Below are 17,915 nucleotides of genomic sequence, written 5' to 3' on the forward strand. Positions count from 1 at the left end.
ACAAAAATCATACAGAACCTTTTTGGGTGTAGGCGGGTGAACGAAAGCAGAGTCTACTGAAGCTTTTTGTAGAGATGGGCTCTTGCTATGTTGCCCAGGCTGGTCTTGAACTCTTGGCCTCAAGCCATTCTCCCACCTTGGCCTCCCAAAGTGCTGGGATTACAGGCATGAGCCACCACAATTGGCCCTCTTTATTCTGTTAAATTGCTCTTGGGAGCATGGATGGACTTTTGTGCTGTACCACAATGAACTGTAAATTGAGACCTGGCCGTTTTATATTTTGTTTCCTCATAGGTCCCTCCTTTTGCCCTGTTCTGAAAAGGAAATGCTCCTTTTTCTTCATAGGTCTCCCTCTTCCATCATATTTGGTTTTTAGAGTGTGTCTAAGGAGAGGGCCCTTTTAATACATAGATAAACTCAATCTATTATTGTGGAATTTAGAAATTGTTTAATTTTCAAAGTCTTGGTTTCTTATAAAATTGTCCTGTAAATTTAGGGGCAGTGCTGTGTATTTTGCAGTTGTTTTGACTGAACTTGACAGACTGTGACTCACAGTAGGTCCTTGGCAGTTGGTAGCCATTACCATCCAAACTTAGTTATCAGAGACCTAAATGTTCAGATTTTACAAGGGTTACATTGGTTTATGTTAAGATTCAAGAAGAATTTATGTAAGTGTTGTAGAAAGGGAGGGAGGAGAGTGTATAATAACAGTGGTTCCTGGGAGTGTGGACCATGAGGGACTGCTTCATCATCAGCAGGGTAGCTGTACCCCAGACCTAAAGAACCGTCGAGGGTGGGGTCCAGGAGCCTGCCTCTTAACAAGTCCCCCAGGTAACTCTGATGCACTTAACTGGCCTAACGTTACAGGTTTCAGCCTGAAGTCCACCCAAGAGATAGTGAGGACCTCCCCAGAATGGTGGAAGCGAATGGAGGGGAGTCAGGACTGGTGAGACGGAGACCTGTTTGGCTGTTTACCAGACAAGGAAGGGAGGCCATGAGAAAGAGGAGGGGCTTTGAGTCTCATGAACTAAAAAGGATGGTGCTTTATCAGCAGGAACCTGGACCCAGACTAGTGAGTGGGTTTTGGAAGTGGGGAGAGGAAGATGGGTTTAGTTTTGGACATGTTGGGGTATGTGAGCCAGGGCTGATGACGGCAAGTTGGAAATAAAGTCGTGTAACTGTAGCACAGATAAAGAATGGAGAAACAGATTTGTGACTTGCCTGCATACAGGCAGCAGTTGAAGTGGGTATTCTGGTCATTTTTCCAAGGATGATAGCACAGAGAAAGAGAGCCAAGAATAGACTGATATGGGATTGGGTGCTTGGGAGTGCAGCATTTGTTTCTCTTTCAGAAGAGTAAGTGAAAATGCTTAGGAATACATAGTGACATAATTTTTTTTGTTTAAGAGCCTAACTCTGTTATCTAGGCTCAAGTGCAATGGCATGATTAGAGCTCATTGCAGCCTCGAACACCTGGGCTCAAATGAGCCCACCTCAGCCCCGCAAAGTACTGTGACTACAGGCATGTGCCACCACTCCCAGCTAATTAAAAAAAATTTCTTTTTGTAGAAACAAAGACTCACACTCCTGGACTCAAGTGATCCTCCTACCTTGGCCTCCCAAAGTGTTGATTACAGGTGTGAGCCACCACACCCAGCCTGTGATATAGTTTTAAATTAAACCAGGTTATCAGAACAGCGTTGCAGTTTTGCCATTTATCTTTAGGCCCCATGCTGTGTAACAGAGACTTGTTCTTGAATGTCATTTTATCTGGAAATCCAAGGCTTAGGGTGCCAAGGCATGGTTTTAGTGCATGTTTTTCTTGCAAAGGAAGAAGTGGAATGAGGTGTTAAGAGCTAAGGTGTGACCTAGAGCAGGCTGCTGAGATTCTCTAAGTCTCAATTTCCTTATCTGTCAAAAGAGGATAATTATAGTTCCCACCTGGTAGTTGTGAGGACTAAACAGGAGGTTGTCTGTGAAATAAGTTTCTCTACCTCTGCCATTGCTTTTGTGGTTGGTTGCTGGATTTGTGAAGTAAAGGTCTTCCATTTGTATCGATAAATCTTCCATTTGTATTGATTTATGATATGAGGATTATAAAAAGTGATGTCAATTGGAGATGAATGCAGTTTTATAGTTTTTAGTGAATTATCAGTACATTGAAATATGGGCTTTGTTAGGTTTGTGAGAAGGCAAAAGAGAGTTGGCTTGAGAAGTTTTACTGCATAAAAACAAGAATCAGATATTTTAAAAATTATTTTATATCCAGCTTTGTTGCAGACTGACATATTTTGCTGTACCAGGAAGATGTTTTGCTGAGACCATGAAAACTTAGTACATCTGTGCAACATCTTCATTATATCTAGAACAATTTTACATCCACTGTCTCTAATTCAAAGCCATTCAAGAAACATGTGTCTTGTTTTCCACTGGGTTCTAATTGGGCTGTTTTTCCTTAGTGGGAGACATTTGGACCACACACTTACATTTAGGAAATAACTTGGTAACTCGGCTACATGTACAAGAGTGTATAAAGAATGTTCTCATTGTGGAAAAAGTAGCTTCTGCAACTCCCTATTCCTCCCCAAGAAAAGAAAGCTGTGTGTATGTATGTGTGCATGTGTTTTCTGTGCTGCGTCACAATAGTGATTTTTGTTCTTTAGGTCTGAGATGTTTCATACTAAGAGAAGTGATGACAGAATCAGTGATCAAAGGTTTCACTGCAGAGTTACTAAGAGCTTTAATTGAATCTTTCACTGGGTTTTAGAGGAAAAACATCTGATGTTCATACATGGCACGTAACATACCTTCAAGTATAAGGCTTAAACTTCATAGGTTTGATTAGTTTTATGGGACCCCTACAAATAACATGTCATATCCACCCATAGGAATTAGCTCTAATTCAAAATTTAGTTGAAGTGGTGTGTGTGTGTGTGTGTGTGTGTGTGTGTGTGTGTGTGTGTTTGCTGTTGGGTTGGGTTTGGATGCCTTCAGTTTAGTTCAGAACTACCACCCCAGCTCTTCCAGAACTGCACGAGGCTTGCACCATTCTGGGAAGTTTGGCTGCTGCCACAGCTGAAATACTGAGCCAGACTTAGGTTATTTTATTAGTCTAGAAAGAGTATTGCGCTCTTGCAGCTGTTCCTAACCATGAAAACAAAAACCATCTCGGTTACCCAGGATCCATGAGAAATTGGCAATGGCTCAGTTTAAGTCCGTGTATTTTGGACTCTGAATTATATTTATCTTCCTATGGGCATCCCCTGATTTAGGGCATACAGCTGGGGAATGGCCTGTGACTGTATGAGGCAGTGGGGGTGGGAGAGGCCAAGCCTTGGGTACCACATTCATTAGGAAGCCTGATCCAGTTAACTGAAACACTGCAGTTTCCAGAGCACAAATACTTTCAAAAAGAGTGAGGAGAGCACCAAGAAAACAATACAACCAACAGCGTGTATTAAAAACACCTGTCTCAAATATGAAATGTGGCATTTTGTTTTTGTACATTGTCTGTCACAGTAAATATCTGGAGTCTTTCTCCTGTCATGCCAGGCCTGGTTTTTGTAGATAGTAATTTGGTGGTGATGGACATTCTTGATAAATAGGGCTTTTACAGACTATTCTGAAAATGAATCATGGGACTTGCCTTTAATTGCTAGCAGTGGCGTGTATGTGACATACTCGCTCCTGCTAATGTGTGCCAATCAGTAAGTTACTGTTTAATTTTCTGAATTTTATGGGATGATGCAGTAAGAAGGCACTCCCCAGAAGTGGGCCCCTCGATCTTGGACTTCCCAGCTTCCAGAACTGTGAGCCAAATAGAAGTTTATAAACAAACTTCTATTGTTTATAAATTACCGTCTCCATGATATTCTGTGACAAAAGTACAAAATGGACTAAGACAAGGGATCTGTGAACTTGAATGGGTGGAGAAAAACTCAACTGTATTTTCACTAACCTCTAGCCAAAATATAGCCATTGCTTCAATCATGAAAGTGGGCAACCAACCATGTAAGATCAACAGGACATGTAACTTTGTCACATGGAAATTAACTGATTTTTGTATCATATTGTGGAAATAGTTTAAAATACATTTATGCCCATTGCTGCTTTAAAAACTGCAGTAGTTATAAAACCTGCTGCTGTGTCTTATTTATGCGTTAAGCATACTTTAGTGTATCAGGTTTGCTTTTTGAACATTTTGCTATCTGTGTTTCAATATAATTAGTTTTCTTTGTAATAAGACTGTCTACTTAAAAATCATTCAAAAACACTCTGAGGGTACAGATTGCTGAAGCCATCCATGGAACTTAAAAGGTTACAGATTCATGCCTTGGATATGGCACCCTTGTGTCTTTCTCATCCTCATTTGAGACTAGATTTGTTAACATTAAACCTGAATTTTTTTTTTTTTAAGTCTTAACATAGTTGGCCTTTGTTTTCTAGCATGACTTGTCTGTGACTTTTATCATCTGGAGCTCTGGTATTCCCCTTTTGGGGCTGTTGGAGTTAATTAAAAAATTAAGCCTTCAAGTCCAACAGAGCTTAAGGGAAAAAAAAAAAGAGAAAAAAATAAAGCTATTGTCCTTGCCCATATGCCCTTTCTCACAGGCTTCTGTGAGACTGCTTACTGCAACCAAATGTTTATGGCCAAGAATGGTTTCCTTTACAAATTCCAGAGGAGAGCGCAGTGATGCATATGCTGATGTCATTGCTTTAGCTATGGGAAGAGATGATGCTGTGTGGCTTGTATGAATTTGATTCAGCTCTCCACTGCAGTATCACTGCAGGCATATCTTGGTTTAATTTAGAACTTGATATCCAAGGTTAAAACCTCACTAAATTTATTAGACTGTATAAAATTGCCCAGAGAAAGACATTGAGATCATCAGGCCATTTCTCACTGCATCCTGTCACTGTGTAACAAGCTTTATACAATTTATTCACAAGAAATGAGGCAGTTTTCCGGGTTTTTCATGAATACCATAGTTGCTAACTTCTGGGTAAGTGTTAGGAATAGGGGCAGCATTGTTTGTATGACACAAAGGTGTCTGTCTCCCCAAATCCTCCATATTGGCATTGTAGCCCACCTCCCAGGGTTCTCCCCCTGTGGGCTAATGAACTCAAGAGCTTGCTCATTTTGGCATGTGTTCTGTTGCATGGTGCCTCCAGGTCACACATGGACAGCACTGTAGTTTGAAATAACTGATAACTCGAGGGACTGTACTGTAGATGTCTCTCAGTGGAGGCAGGTGTTTTTGTTTTTTTCAGGATAGATTTGCAGCATGGGATGCTGCTCTAGGAGTGAAGTGTGTGTGAGCCGTGTGTATGTTTGGCCAAAGCCAATTTATCTTTTCCACCTGTTGAGCAGCTTTGCCTTTGACTCTCACCACTCCCTGGGGGCTGGTCTCTCTTCTTTTCAACTGAAAGGAGGCCTGGTAGACTGACTGCATGGTCAGGCTGGGGATCAAGACTGCCTGGATGCACACTGAGTTGTGTGACCCTGGGCAAGTCACTAGCTTGTCTGTGCCTTTGTGGAATGGAGATTAACAGTACCTTCCTCAGACGGTGGTTGTGAGGATTTAATGAGTATATGCATGGTAAGTGCTTAGAACAGGGCCAGGCATATGGATAGTGGTAAATAAGGGTTGCTGGCTGCACATTAGAATCACCTGGTGGAGTTTTAAAACCCTGCGTGGGTATTGAGAACTCCAATCCTAATGAAATTAGGGCCTGGGGAGGTTATAACCTTGTTCAGCAAGTGGAGGAGTGTTTTTGATGTCTTATATTCTGGGCATTAAGTGAAAGATCCATCTGTCAGCTACATAAGCAAGAGATCATTCTGTGATGAATAGCTGCCTTTCACAGGCATCTTTGAGGCTGTCTGACCCTTCACTTTGAGGCCAGATCCAGTGCAATTTAAAAATTTTAATTTCCTTAGGTTTATAATACCAAATTTCATTCAGCTGGCATTGATTGAGTGCCTTTTAACACTTTTTGAAAATGTCCTCAAGGTCTCTTTTCGTAGTAAAAGCTTATCACGCATACAGTGGCCTCCTCTGAGGGGTTCCTTTTTCATCTGTGATGATGGTTTATTATGTACTGTGCTTACAGTGGTCTTAGGAACAAGAAAGTTTCCCCCTTAAAAATTATAATGCCTACAGGTGGAAGAGACCTGAAATTATCCAGTCCAGCAGGAAAGGGAACAGTATTCTTGGTGAAATAACAACTTGTCCAGAATCACTTTGTATACATAATGCCTCTACCTGTATTCTGGGAGTTGCGATTGCACATCAGAAAGGTGGGCAGTGTAAGTTGGGGATTGTAGCTCTGTTGTATGACACAAGTGGGAAACAACAGGAAGGAGAAAGGAAAAGAGAATGTAATTCTGAGTGTGGTTGTTGTGGAGCTAACTGTCATAAGGAGGATTGGGACTTGGGTTTCCGGTTGCCCTAAACCTTACACAAGGGAAGACTCTATGGCCCTAGCCACGCCTTCTACTGAGTTATGTGAGAGGAGGAGACCACGATCAGACTGTGGTTCATACTCAAACCCTAGGTGGTTCTCCAGGAGCTTTTTAGCTGCATGGCTACTGGGTCCCTGAGGTGATGCTGGTATCCATAACTGCTACACTTTCATCCTCATGCAAAGCCTCCCTTTCTTTGAGGCGTGTATTCTGTGCTGTCCTGATCACCTCCCTATTCCCCCTACCCTCAGTTCATTGAGGACTTTGGAGGCAGCTATTCAGTGCCTGAGCTTTCAAGTCAGGCCTGGGTTCACATCACAGATTTGCCTTTACTAATCCTGTGGGCTTTATCATTGTCTGGAATTGTTCCACATCCAAAATTTAAAAATTCTTTAAAAAGAACCAGACTCTTTCAACTTCCTCATTCATTTATTCCGACTCTGTTTGTTCTTTGATCTCTTTGAGACACCATACTTTTTCTCTCTGGCTATCCTAGCTACCTCTCAGGGCTTCATTCCCTTCCTGACCAGCCTTGATTTCACAGCACACCACTCTGAGCACTCCTGTACTGGCCCCTGCACTGTGAACTCCTGATCATTGATCAGATCCTGCATTCTCTGGACCATCCCTGGATGGTTCTTGGGGCTGAGCGTCAGAGAAGGGAATTGCACAGCATAGCTTATTTATTTATTTATTTATTTTAGCCCAAGTGCTGTTTATTTAAAAGAACAAAAAAGAGTGGAGGCCCCCTAGGGACGGGATGAAACAAAACTAGCAGTGCAAGTCTGCCTCTAGCTCAGCATAAAAGCTTGTTGCCCCACTGGGCCATCTTGTTGTTGATAGGCATCTTCAAGAAGCAGTCAGACTGCATGTAGGCAGCAATTTTCTCCAAAGCCTCAACGGCACATGAAAGCCTTAAGATGTGGGAACTCATCCAGGCACTTGGGCTCAAACATGCACTTCTGATCCAGGACGTCATAGATGGGAAAATCCACAAAGGTGAGCTTTCCCCTGCAAACCATGAGAATTTCTCCCAGGAATATGGAGAATTGTTTCAGTTGTTCAGGTAGCTGTTCCAAGTACTGAGGTTTCAGGGTTGGTTTTTATTTATTTTATTTATTTTTTTTTTTTGAGATGGAGTCTTGCTCTGTCGCCCAGGCTGGAGTGCAATGGTGCGATCTCGGCTCACTGCAACCTCTGCCTCCCGGGTTCAAGCTATTCTCCTGCCTCAGCCTCCTGAGTAGCTGAGACTACAGGCGCCCGCCACCACGCCCAGCTAACTTTTTGTATTTTTAGTAGAGACAGTGTTTCGCCGTATTAGCCAGGATGGTCTTGATCCCCTGAACTTGTGATCCACGAGAAAAGAGAAGCCTCCCAAAGTGCTGGGATTACAGGTGTGAGCCACTGCGCCTGGCCAGGTTTCAGTTTTTCATGGTCAGAGTTGTAACAGCGCTGTATCAGTTGTTTGCAGAAACTGGTTGCTTGGTTCTCTAAAATGTCCACTTCAATCTTTTCAGTCTTACCACACATGTGCCTGCCAGCAGTGTAGCACAAGATGGCATTGCTCTGGGTGACCTTGTTCTTCCCGTCCATGAAGTTGGGCAGATTAGGAAAGTCCAGGTCTAGCTTGAATATCACATCCAGCCATTGGCTTCAGTCATAGTCAGGAGTTTCCTGGCATGTGTACCATTTCTCCTCATAGGACATATCTGTGAACTACAGGAGCAGGCAAATGGTCTGTGCCAGCCCGCAAATATTCCACTAACCCAGAACCATAGATGAGTTGCACGATATGATGATGCTACTTGTGAGCCTTTGAGGATAGGAACAGTTTCATAATCGGGTGTTATGGCCTGGTCTGCAGCCTAGTTTGGATGATCAGAGCTGTTCAGCTGTCCGTTTTATTGTTTTTGGTTTTTCTGAGAATCTCCTTCTGTTGCCCAGGCTGGTCTCAAAGGCCTGGGCTCAAATGATCCTCCCAAAGTGCTGGGATTACAGGCGTGAGCCACCATGCCCAGCCAGCTGTCCTTTTAATCTCTTACTTGCCTTCCTCTCATCTACAGGGCTATCCTGAACCTTCACTGCACCTCTTACCTTGTTTTTACCTTGTAGACAAAATGGAGGCATGAATGTTTTTAGCTTCCTGCTCATGTTTGGCCACATGTTGTCTTCCTCCTCTATCAGATTGTACTTGCCTTTGTGTCCCTTGTTGTTTGGCACAGGGTAGCAACGTACAAATGTATGTCGAATGAAAACCTCCAATTGCTAACCCAACACTCATTCCTTAATTGGAAAATTAGGTTGTAACCCAATTTCTGCCACTTGCTGGTCCAGGAGAGCCAGGGCAAGTTTCTCCATTGCTCATAGCCTGTAGAAGGATATTAATTTTACTTAAAGTTATTAAAGGATAACAGTCTGTTTTTAGGTACAATAATTCCCTTTGAAAATTATAGATTAAAATTATGTTTCTCCACAACCATTCATTGATGTTGAAATTGGAAAACAAATACTTTGCTGGGGTGGGGAGCAAGGCAGGGTCTGACCATTCAGAGGCCCAAAGCCTGGTGAAGGAAGCAGGTGTATAAACAATTAAAATAAGATGAAGAAGGCTTCTAAGATGAGGTGATTCTGTGGTGTGTTTTGAAGTGGGTGGGCTTATGAAATTCTTTTGCTTTCTCTAATATATCTAAATATCTATGTAAATACCTGGATGATGTACAGTACTAGTGACAATATTGGAGTTTTGTCTTCTAGTTAGCCGTGTTTTGCTGCTGTGGTAGGGAGGTAAGTCTCAGCTAGGGAGCACTCAGGTGACAGGGAAATGAAGACAGGGAACTCCTGCCTGTAAGTGAGCAGGAGCTCTCTGCAAGACTGAGCTCTGCCTTGCACAGTAGCCATTGGCCTGGGAGACATCATGATTATTGCTGGAAATGCTGCCCTTTCTGAACCCTTCCTTTTTTTGAAGGAGAGTGTGTTGATTTCAGATTTTTGGCTACTGTCTTTGCACTTATCCCTTCTGTGTGCCTATTTGAAATACCCAAATAAAACCTACCTGCAGCCAGTGCTTCTGAAAGCCTGATATTTGAACAGATCTTACTATGTTAAATGTGCACTTCTTCATGTATACACCAAATTATTTTGACCATAAAGTTGGGAATTAGTACTTGGTACCAGAATTCTTAAATTATTAGTCCAAACTCCTTGTTGGAGGAGAATTGCCGTTGATTTTGATTTCCCTTCCATAATAACCCTGCCACTCATTTAAAGACTTTTTTTTTAGTGTTTGTTGTGTGTAAGGTACATTGCTAGATGCCATGGGGGATTTGTGGAGTTCAACATTTTTCACCATAATTTTGATCTATCATCATATTAGAACAAGGCAGGATGTAGAATTAGAGAAAACATATCTTTTGACGATTGTGGCCTGAGAAGGCTTTATGGAAGAGATGGTGTTAGAATTTGGATTGAACAAATCCCTTTACAGGTATATGAAGATGGCTCTTGTACTTAGAAGGAAGCAACTTCTTTATCTTCTCCTCCAAAAGTGAAATTTTCTTTCTGCCAAGTACTTATCAAAATACTAATTTTCTAGTAACTTGAAATACTGGCTAAGGTAAGGTGTTTTGTTTGTTTGTTTGTTTGTTTGTTTTGGTAGAAACTCTTCCTGAAACAACCTATATGAATGTACAGAATATTTTAAATATAGGTGGAAGGTGATTTCACCACAGTAGTTTCCACTTAATTTTGGTGTATCAGAACTTAAGCATTTGATTTCCAATTTCATGCCCAGAACTCTTTTAAATTCATATTACTTGTGACTGTAAATTTACTATGCTTTTTAATAACTCATACTTAAATCTGAAGTGTTTTTGCTTAGGACAAAAGTATAAAGAATAGAATAGTAGAATAGAGGTTCAGTTTGTAGAATGGGTTGTTGAATAAAGAATAAATGACTGGATCTATGTGTCTTAGAGAATAAATTATAGTTTAATGTCATATTTTCCAGCTATGCAAATTAAGAAAAACCAGACTAGGTGCTGTACCTCATGCCTATAATCCCTGTGCTTTGGGAGGCTGAAGTAAGAGAATTACTTGAGCCCAGGAGTTTAGAGACCAGCCTGGGCAACCTAATGAGACCTCCATCTCTATGAAAAAATAAGCAGCTGGTCTTGGTGGTACATGCCTGTAGTCCCAGCTACTCTGGAGGCTGAGATGGGAAGATAGCCTGAGCCTGAGAAGACAAGACTGCAGTGAACTGTCACTGTCATGGTGCCATTGCATTCCAGCCTGGGCAACAGAGTAAGACACTCTCTCTAAAAAAAAGCCAAATATATAAAAAAAAGAAGAACCAAAGGCCAATTATTTACTTGTCACAATTATTTACGAGTTGTTCTAGCCATCCCCCGCACCCTGACACACTTTTCTGGATGAAGCATCTGGATCCTGGAGAAGTTCCGTTAGTTGTTTCCAGTCATATTGGCAAGGTCTCTGTCAATTCCTAGGATTTCTCTACTAAAGTGGGGGAAAGTGTGAGAGAAATCTTGGAATGTCAAAAACTCATCAAGGGCTGGTTTTTCCCAGCCTCCTAGGATCTCCTAGGAGTGATGAGACATGGCTCTTGCTTTCAGGAAATTTCTGTGTACAGGGTTTTCCATGAGTTTCTAGATAACAGCCAGTGTACCATCTAGCAGACCTCTTTGTGTGTGTGTGTTTGTGGTTTTTGTTTTTTTTTTTGGTCTCTTACGCTTTGTTTTTTCTTATTTGCTTTAGTCTGTATTATTTATTTTGTGGGCTGCTTCAGACTCCCTGCTACCACCACTACTTTCTTGTTGCTAATATGAAGAACAGTTCTAAAGGTGTTATACAGAAGGCATGACTGTTAGTTACGTGAGTCAGACTAACTAGGTTTTAAGAACTTTTCAAGCTTCTAACACTGAGGATGTTTTTGATGCTTCTTTGAAGCAAAGAAGAAAAATGTCTTAATTAAATGTACCTTAGTTTACAGTGTTTCACTTGTAAATGTTGCTACTCTGGCTTTATTATTTTTGACAAACGCAGCATCTTCAGAGAATTTTGCTTTGAGGCCAGGTGGATAGTTTGATAGGAGAAGCCTCTTCATTAGAGCGTGCACAGAGTATGTGTGTTTAGGTATTTGGGGTAACTGGACTGAGGTTTTAAGGTTAATTCAGATGTGGATATGAAGAGACATTGCTAAATGCAGCATTTTCCTCCCTAATATCTCATTGTCTGATGTCACATGGATTTAACTGAATTTTCTTGCATTCCTTGCAAGTGTGAATATATAGGAATATTCTTTGTCAATTATAAACTGCTATAAATGTTTTTTAATTGCTTGATTTGGAGGAAATCTTACATCTGTATTCATTGCAGCCTGTCAACAAATACTGAGAACAGGGTGGGTGCGAAGCCTGTGTTCTGGCTTCTGTTTGTATCTGTTAAAGAATAAACATAGTCTCTGCCCTCAGCTCCCAGATTCCGCTTGAAATTGTGTAAATAGGCAGTATGGCACTCCAGAAGAGAAACGTTTTACTGCCAGTACTCTTCTATGATCTCAGACAAGGTGGTCATGGTTCTGATATTGCCACTGTGATTACAGACTGAAATAGATTTTGTCTTGTTTTGGAATCATCTTACTATTTTGTCTAGGGTGTTTTTTGTTATATTTTATATGCCAACTCAACATGCTGTGCAGAATTCGAATACATAATGTAGAGAGGTTGTGCCTGTCCCCAAAGACTTGGTGTGCTGAAGGAGAAATACCAGAAGTAAAAGTAAGCTTTTGATAGTCTATTTAACTTCTGGGGGGCTTAAAAGAAGAATCTGTGACATTTGGAAAACTTACATGTTGAATGATAGTAGAAATTTAGGTGACTTCAGGCCATTGGCCCTCTCAGAGTAATGTTACCTATTCACCTTTTCTCCTCAATGAACGTTACAGGAAATTTACTTCTATTAGTCAGTTTTAGTTGTAGTAACTTTTAGTTGTAATAACAAAGAGGCTGGTCTTTCCTTTTGTTGGGGCTCAGGACAGGATACCCCCCAATATGGCACCTTGGCATATAAGAGAAACTGCAGAAGAAAGGAGGTCCCTCTGACCTCCCCTTGCTTTTCTCCCCTGAAGCATGGTCATCAAGGAATTCTCTGACCTATCTCACCTGACAGTGAGTTATAAGACTCTCATTCCAGAGAGGTCCTGCCCTGTACCCAGAGGACAAGAAGAATCTGGACAAGCAGGCCTTGCTAAGGGCCCCCACTCCAATTATTAGGCCTCATTCCCTTTTTGTTCAATCATGCTTCTACGTGGCTGTCCATTCTTCATTGTACTTAAGCGTAAAAATTCAAGTTTCCTAAGTCTCTGGATCCTCATTTCTGAAGGCTCCTGTGTCATGCAAAACTTTGGTTGAATAAATTTGTTATGCCTTTCTCTTGTTAATCTGTCTTTTTGTTATAGGGGTGTCAGCCATGAACTTTGCCATGGGTGAGGAAAAAGATACCTTTTCTCCCCTACACTCTCTTCCTCAAAAATATATAATGGAAAGAAATGACATCTGACGTTCTTCACATTTTCAAAGACTTATTCTTAAGTATTTGAGTTCAACAGTACCTTTGTTCTACTTGCTGTCATAGAGGCTAAGGTTTTATGGGGCAGAACTTCAGGGACTGTTTGGTCAGTATTTGAGTTATACCTGTGCCTTTGGTCTATAATATAAAGTAGGCCGGGTGCGGTGGTTCACACCTGTAATCCCAGCACTTTGGGAGGCCAAGGCAGGCAGATCACCTGAGGTCAGGAGTTTGAGACCAGCCTGGCCAACATGGTGAAACCCCATCTCTACTAAAAATACAAAAATTAGCTGGGTGTGGTGGTGGGTGCCTGAAATCACAGCTACTCAGGAGGCTGAGGCAAGAAAATTGCTTGAACCCAGGAGGTGGAGGTTGCAGTGAGCTGAGATTGTGCCACTGCATTCCAGCCTGGGCAATAAAGTGAGACTCCTTCTCAAAACAAACAAACAAAAAACAAAACAAAAACCACACACATACACATATAGTAAAAAAGAACATTATTTCTTATGTTTTATCCTATGATACTTATCCATAAGTACTTCCTTACCATACAGTATGTTGGGCTTGTCATTTAATCTGCTGAGTCTGAATTACTGTGTCAGAAAGGCTGGTTTGCATCATTTCTATTTGGTTCAAGTGCATGACAGCTCAGTGTTCACCCTTTTAGGGGAAAAATGACAGTAGTTGAAGTTGCTACTGGAAGGGAAGTGTGATGATGCAGAAGAGGAGAGCCTCCTGGCTGCCTACACAGGTGGGCTTCAAGGTGCCATTTCCATTGAGGAATTTACCACTGCCTTCTCTTTGGTCCTCAGAAACTCAATATTCTCCATGTCTTAAATGGATGGGACTGGGCAAAGTGACTCCCTTTAATAAAGCAAAGCTCATGAGAGCTTCTGTTTAAAGCTGGAGTCCCGATTTGTTAATTTATTCTCAGAATTGTCTGTCAGCAAGCCAGACAGTTGTGTGAACTGGACCAGCACACTCTCTCCCTACTATTTGCAGACTAAGAAAGGAGCCAAATTACGAGGTGTCTCTCCGTGTGAACAGAACCAGAACAAGAAGTAGTTGTATCATGCCAATGTGTGACAGCACCTAGCTCCAACAGCCCAATGTGTCCATTTCCAGAATTGGATATAGGGGTATGTGTTTATAAGTGTGCAGATACCAGATAGTCTTCTCTGGAGTGTACTGTCATTATTGGCCCCTAGGGTCTATTCCTATAAATGCTATTTGTGACCATCCCCCTTTCAGTGGGCATAGCCTGTATGTCCATTGGTGACTGTTAAGTTCCAGTTATGGGTTTAAGGCCAGAGACGACTGAAACTTCCAGGTGACTTTGTATAGCTCCACTCTGATCTGTGTTAGTTTCAGAATTTAACTTGCTGGGAAGACTTACTTTTTTCCTTTCCAGTCTGGGGGAGGGGAGGATGGTTCCTTATTTTTGCACTCAGGTATAATCAGTTAAAGTTGCTCCAGGTCGCAGTTTGAATAGCTTTTTTAAGAATATAAAATTTAAGCTATTTCCCTTGAGTTGCTATTTATGGAGGAAAACAGGAACTGGAAGAAATATTACAGCAGATATTTGATAGCCTCTTTCACTTAAGACCACTGATGTGGAAGGTATGTCTATCCTGAAAATAGCTGGGTGCCCCAAAATAGGAAAACAGGGTGTCTGGGATGAGATACCAAAGTCAGTGTCACCTAGTCCTTGCCCCGTGTGATGCCTATTCTGAGTGGCATGGTAGGTGTACTGCCAACTGGTGATGACCTGGGTGATTAATCAGGAGCAGCTCATAGATGTGGTGGGGCCTGAGCTTGGTCAATGATCCAGGTAAACACACGGCTCTGGAAGAGTTCACCAAGGCTTGGTGCAAGGGACCTTGCATGAGCTTTGGTGGCATGGCTCTGTCAGTATTTTTCTCTTATTTTTTAGGTAGTTTTTGCTAAATTATAAACCCCAAAGTTGGTTGGTTGAAGAATATGTCTGTGTTTACCTATCTATTTATTATTAACTTTTACTACCATTTTTTTATACTACAGTGTTTTTCATTGTTTCTCTGAAGTGTGCTTGTTAAGAGAAGTTTGTGTTTTCCATCGGTTCCATATGGAAACTATTGCTGCCTTCCAACTTTAGTGTTTGCCCTTTAGGTGAAACCTAAATTTTTTCACCAGGGTTTATTCAAGCAGCATTTTCAAAAACAGAATTAGGCTCTAAGCCATGCCCCTTCAGTATGTAAAACTTGTGTGTAAGATGATTTTACTCCGATAACCTTCAGTATGGCTTTTTCCAAATTCTGCCTAAGATAGTATCTTTCTAGTATCACTCAGTTTTGTTTGATTGTTGTTGCCCAAAGCTTTCATTGATCTGTGAGGAGAGACCAGCCTGGTGGAGGGGAGGAAGGTGGTCCTGCTGGGCTGCTGCAGATTTGGATTCTGGCCCTGCTGTTAATTAGCTTCGTGACCCCTGGCAAGCCAGCCTCCCTGGGTCTCTGTTTCTTCATCAGTAAAACAAAAGGCTTGGGAAAACAAATACAGGCTTGGACCAAATGATAAGAAAGGTCACCCTGCCTTTTTATGTTGTGTGATTCTATGAATGGCAACACACTGGGATTCCTTACCCTTCTCAACGGGTGCCACAAAACTTCTGCTTACTCTGGGGGCTGAGAGGTGGTGTGTGGTGTGTTACACTGAGGCCATTTGAGGCATTTGTGCTAACTAGGCAGATGTGGGAGCCCTCCTACATAGGAGTTTCTCCCTCCTTGCCTCCCTTCCTCTGCTCCCTTCCCCATCCTCATTCCTCCCCTCCCCACCCCTTTTCTTGCCTGTTCAATAGAGACCTGCTTGCCTTCTGCTTCCCTTAGTGCATTAATAAAGGTGTGATGGTAACACAACCCACTAAGATTGGTTACCATCTGGGGTTGTTCAGCCATCTCATCTGAGTTAGCAGTGGGGAGAGAGAGCTTAAAGGAGACTGGCTTCATGATGAAATAATGGTCCTTTTGTCTGTCTCTTGCTGTAGAGATGGTTTCATGTTTCATCTTAGACCTGGGCCACTGTGGTGTTTTTACAAGCTCAGTACAACCCTGCTTAAAGATACAGCCTTTTCTTTAAAGGATCTGGCCATAGTGCCACAGGCCTGTTCTACTTACTTCCCTTCCCCACCCCAAAGTTATAACTTCCTATATATAGTAAAAACCCACTGTAGTGTGTGCTGTTTAATTGGGTTCTCTGATCAGGGTTAAAATGTGTTCCCACTGTATTTATTTGCAAATGTTTATAAGATATGCCTCATTTCATAACCTTCCAAAATGTTTTCCTTGTGATAATATAATTAGTAACACCTGTAAAACATTGCCTTTAACCATGTAGCTTCTTTCATTATCTTTTTGATTCCATGTTCTAGTGCCGCCTTTTGATGAACTGGGATTGGGAAACTGTGCCAAATATCTTGCAGTACTGTACCCAGGTTTAGCCTCATAACCTTAATTAGATGTGGAATGCTGAGAATGCACTATTGTTTTGTTTTTTTTTTTTTTTTTTTAGCTTTTCTAACAACAGTGAACTTCTGAGCACTTCATTAAAAGTTATAGAACATTCCTTGTGTCTTCAGCATTTAGTTTCCCACCATAGTTTATTCAAAGAAAATTAATGTAAGGCTTAGGGTACCTTAATATTAAGCGGTCTGTTTGTTTGAACACAAGTTACCTCTTTTGTCAAGACACAAGTTATATTCCAACTTTCAATGTTTAATTCCTCTTCTCTCTGTTTCTTTTCTCCTTAGAAACAAGTGTTGAAAATGTTAAAGGCTGTGCTGAAGAAGAGCCGAGAGGGAGGAAAGGGAGGCAAGAAGGAAGCAGGTATGTGTGCAAGAATGAGCAGCTCAGCCATGGACAGCGGGCAGCAAGCTGCTCCTCACCCCAGGCCGGATGGATTTGTTGCTTTGGGAGTGGGTCAGAGAGGGTTACCTGGGTTCGAACAAACAGTGTGCTGGAGGCTATGAGAAATGAAATAGGCCAGACATGGTGACCCACACCTATAATCCCAGCATTTTGAGAGGCCAAGGCAGGAGGATTGCTTGAGGCTAGGAGTTCCAGGACCAGCCTGGGCAACATAAAGAGACACTTTCCTCTACAAAAAAATTTTAAAAAATTATCTGGGTATGGTGGCACATACCTGTAAATCCTAGCTACTTGGGAGGCTCTGGCAGGAGGATCTCTTGAGCCCAGGAGTTCAAGGCTGCAGTGAGCTATGATAATGCCACTGTACTCCAGCCTGGGCAACAGAGCCAGACCCTGTCTCTTAAAAAAGAAAAAGGACAGGAAACATAATTTTGAACTTTATTATGAGAAGTGACTTTGAGAATTGAGTTTGGGTTATAACCAAATCCTTTCCCAGAAACTTTAAAGGTTCATAATTTTAATAGGTCATTCAGATCTGGAGGGAGTCAAAGTTAAAGACATTGAGGGATAGCAGGTGTGTTCAGGAATTTGGTTTCTAGAAATCCCATTCCCTTTCCCACATGATTACATTTTATATGTTTGACCAACTGCTGGCTGACTGGTCCTCATCGTTTGGAGTATCAAATTTTACTCCTAACAGGTGGAGCCCCACTTAATGCCAGACTGCTTGTTTTCATTATAGTGAGAACTACTTAATTTGGCTTGAATTTCATTCTTGTTTGTAGAGTTCTGGTGCATATTGTCACTGTGACTTTAATAGCATTACATTCCTTGTGCTAACCTATTCTAGGATTATTTTGGTGAATACTCACTGGTACACCATTTTTCTCTCGCTAGAGAAACTATATATTGTCTACCTGTATTGCACAATAAAAATATGTTAGCATGAATTGACTTGCCTGAAATGT

General features: G+C 41.6%; 1 protein-coding gene and 1 pseudogene across 22 annotated transcripts in view; one reads left to right on the forward strand and one right to left on the reverse strand.

Moving 5' to 3' along the window:
- TANC1 (tetratricopeptide repeat, ankyrin repeat and coiled-coil containing 1) overlaps positions 1 to 17,915 on the forward strand; it is a 267,732-nt gene that overhangs the window by 82,320 nt on the left and 167,497 nt on the right. For all 22 annotated transcript variants that reach the window (XR_010150111.1, XM_063791238.1, XM_063791241.1 and 19 more), the window contains one exon: positions 16,830 to 16,905. Coding sequence is in view for 21 of the 22 variants with exons in the window: in XM_063791238.1 (XP_063647308.1) it covers positions 16,845 to 16,905 (61 nt within the window). In the remaining variant the exon portion in view is untranslated. The remainder of the gene's footprint in view (positions 1 to 16,829; positions 16,906 to 17,915) is intronic.
- On the reverse strand, positions 7,263 to 12,055 carry LOC104005229 (glutathione S-transferase Mu 3-like; annotated as a pseudogene).

Source organism: Pan troglodytes, chromosome 13 (assembly GCF_028858775.2).
Source record: "Pan troglodytes isolate AG18354 chromosome 13, NHGRI_mPanTro3-v2.0_pri, whole genome shotgun sequence".
Classification (NCBI taxonomy): domain Eukaryota; kingdom Metazoa; phylum Chordata; class Mammalia; order Primates; family Hominidae; genus Pan; species Pan troglodytes.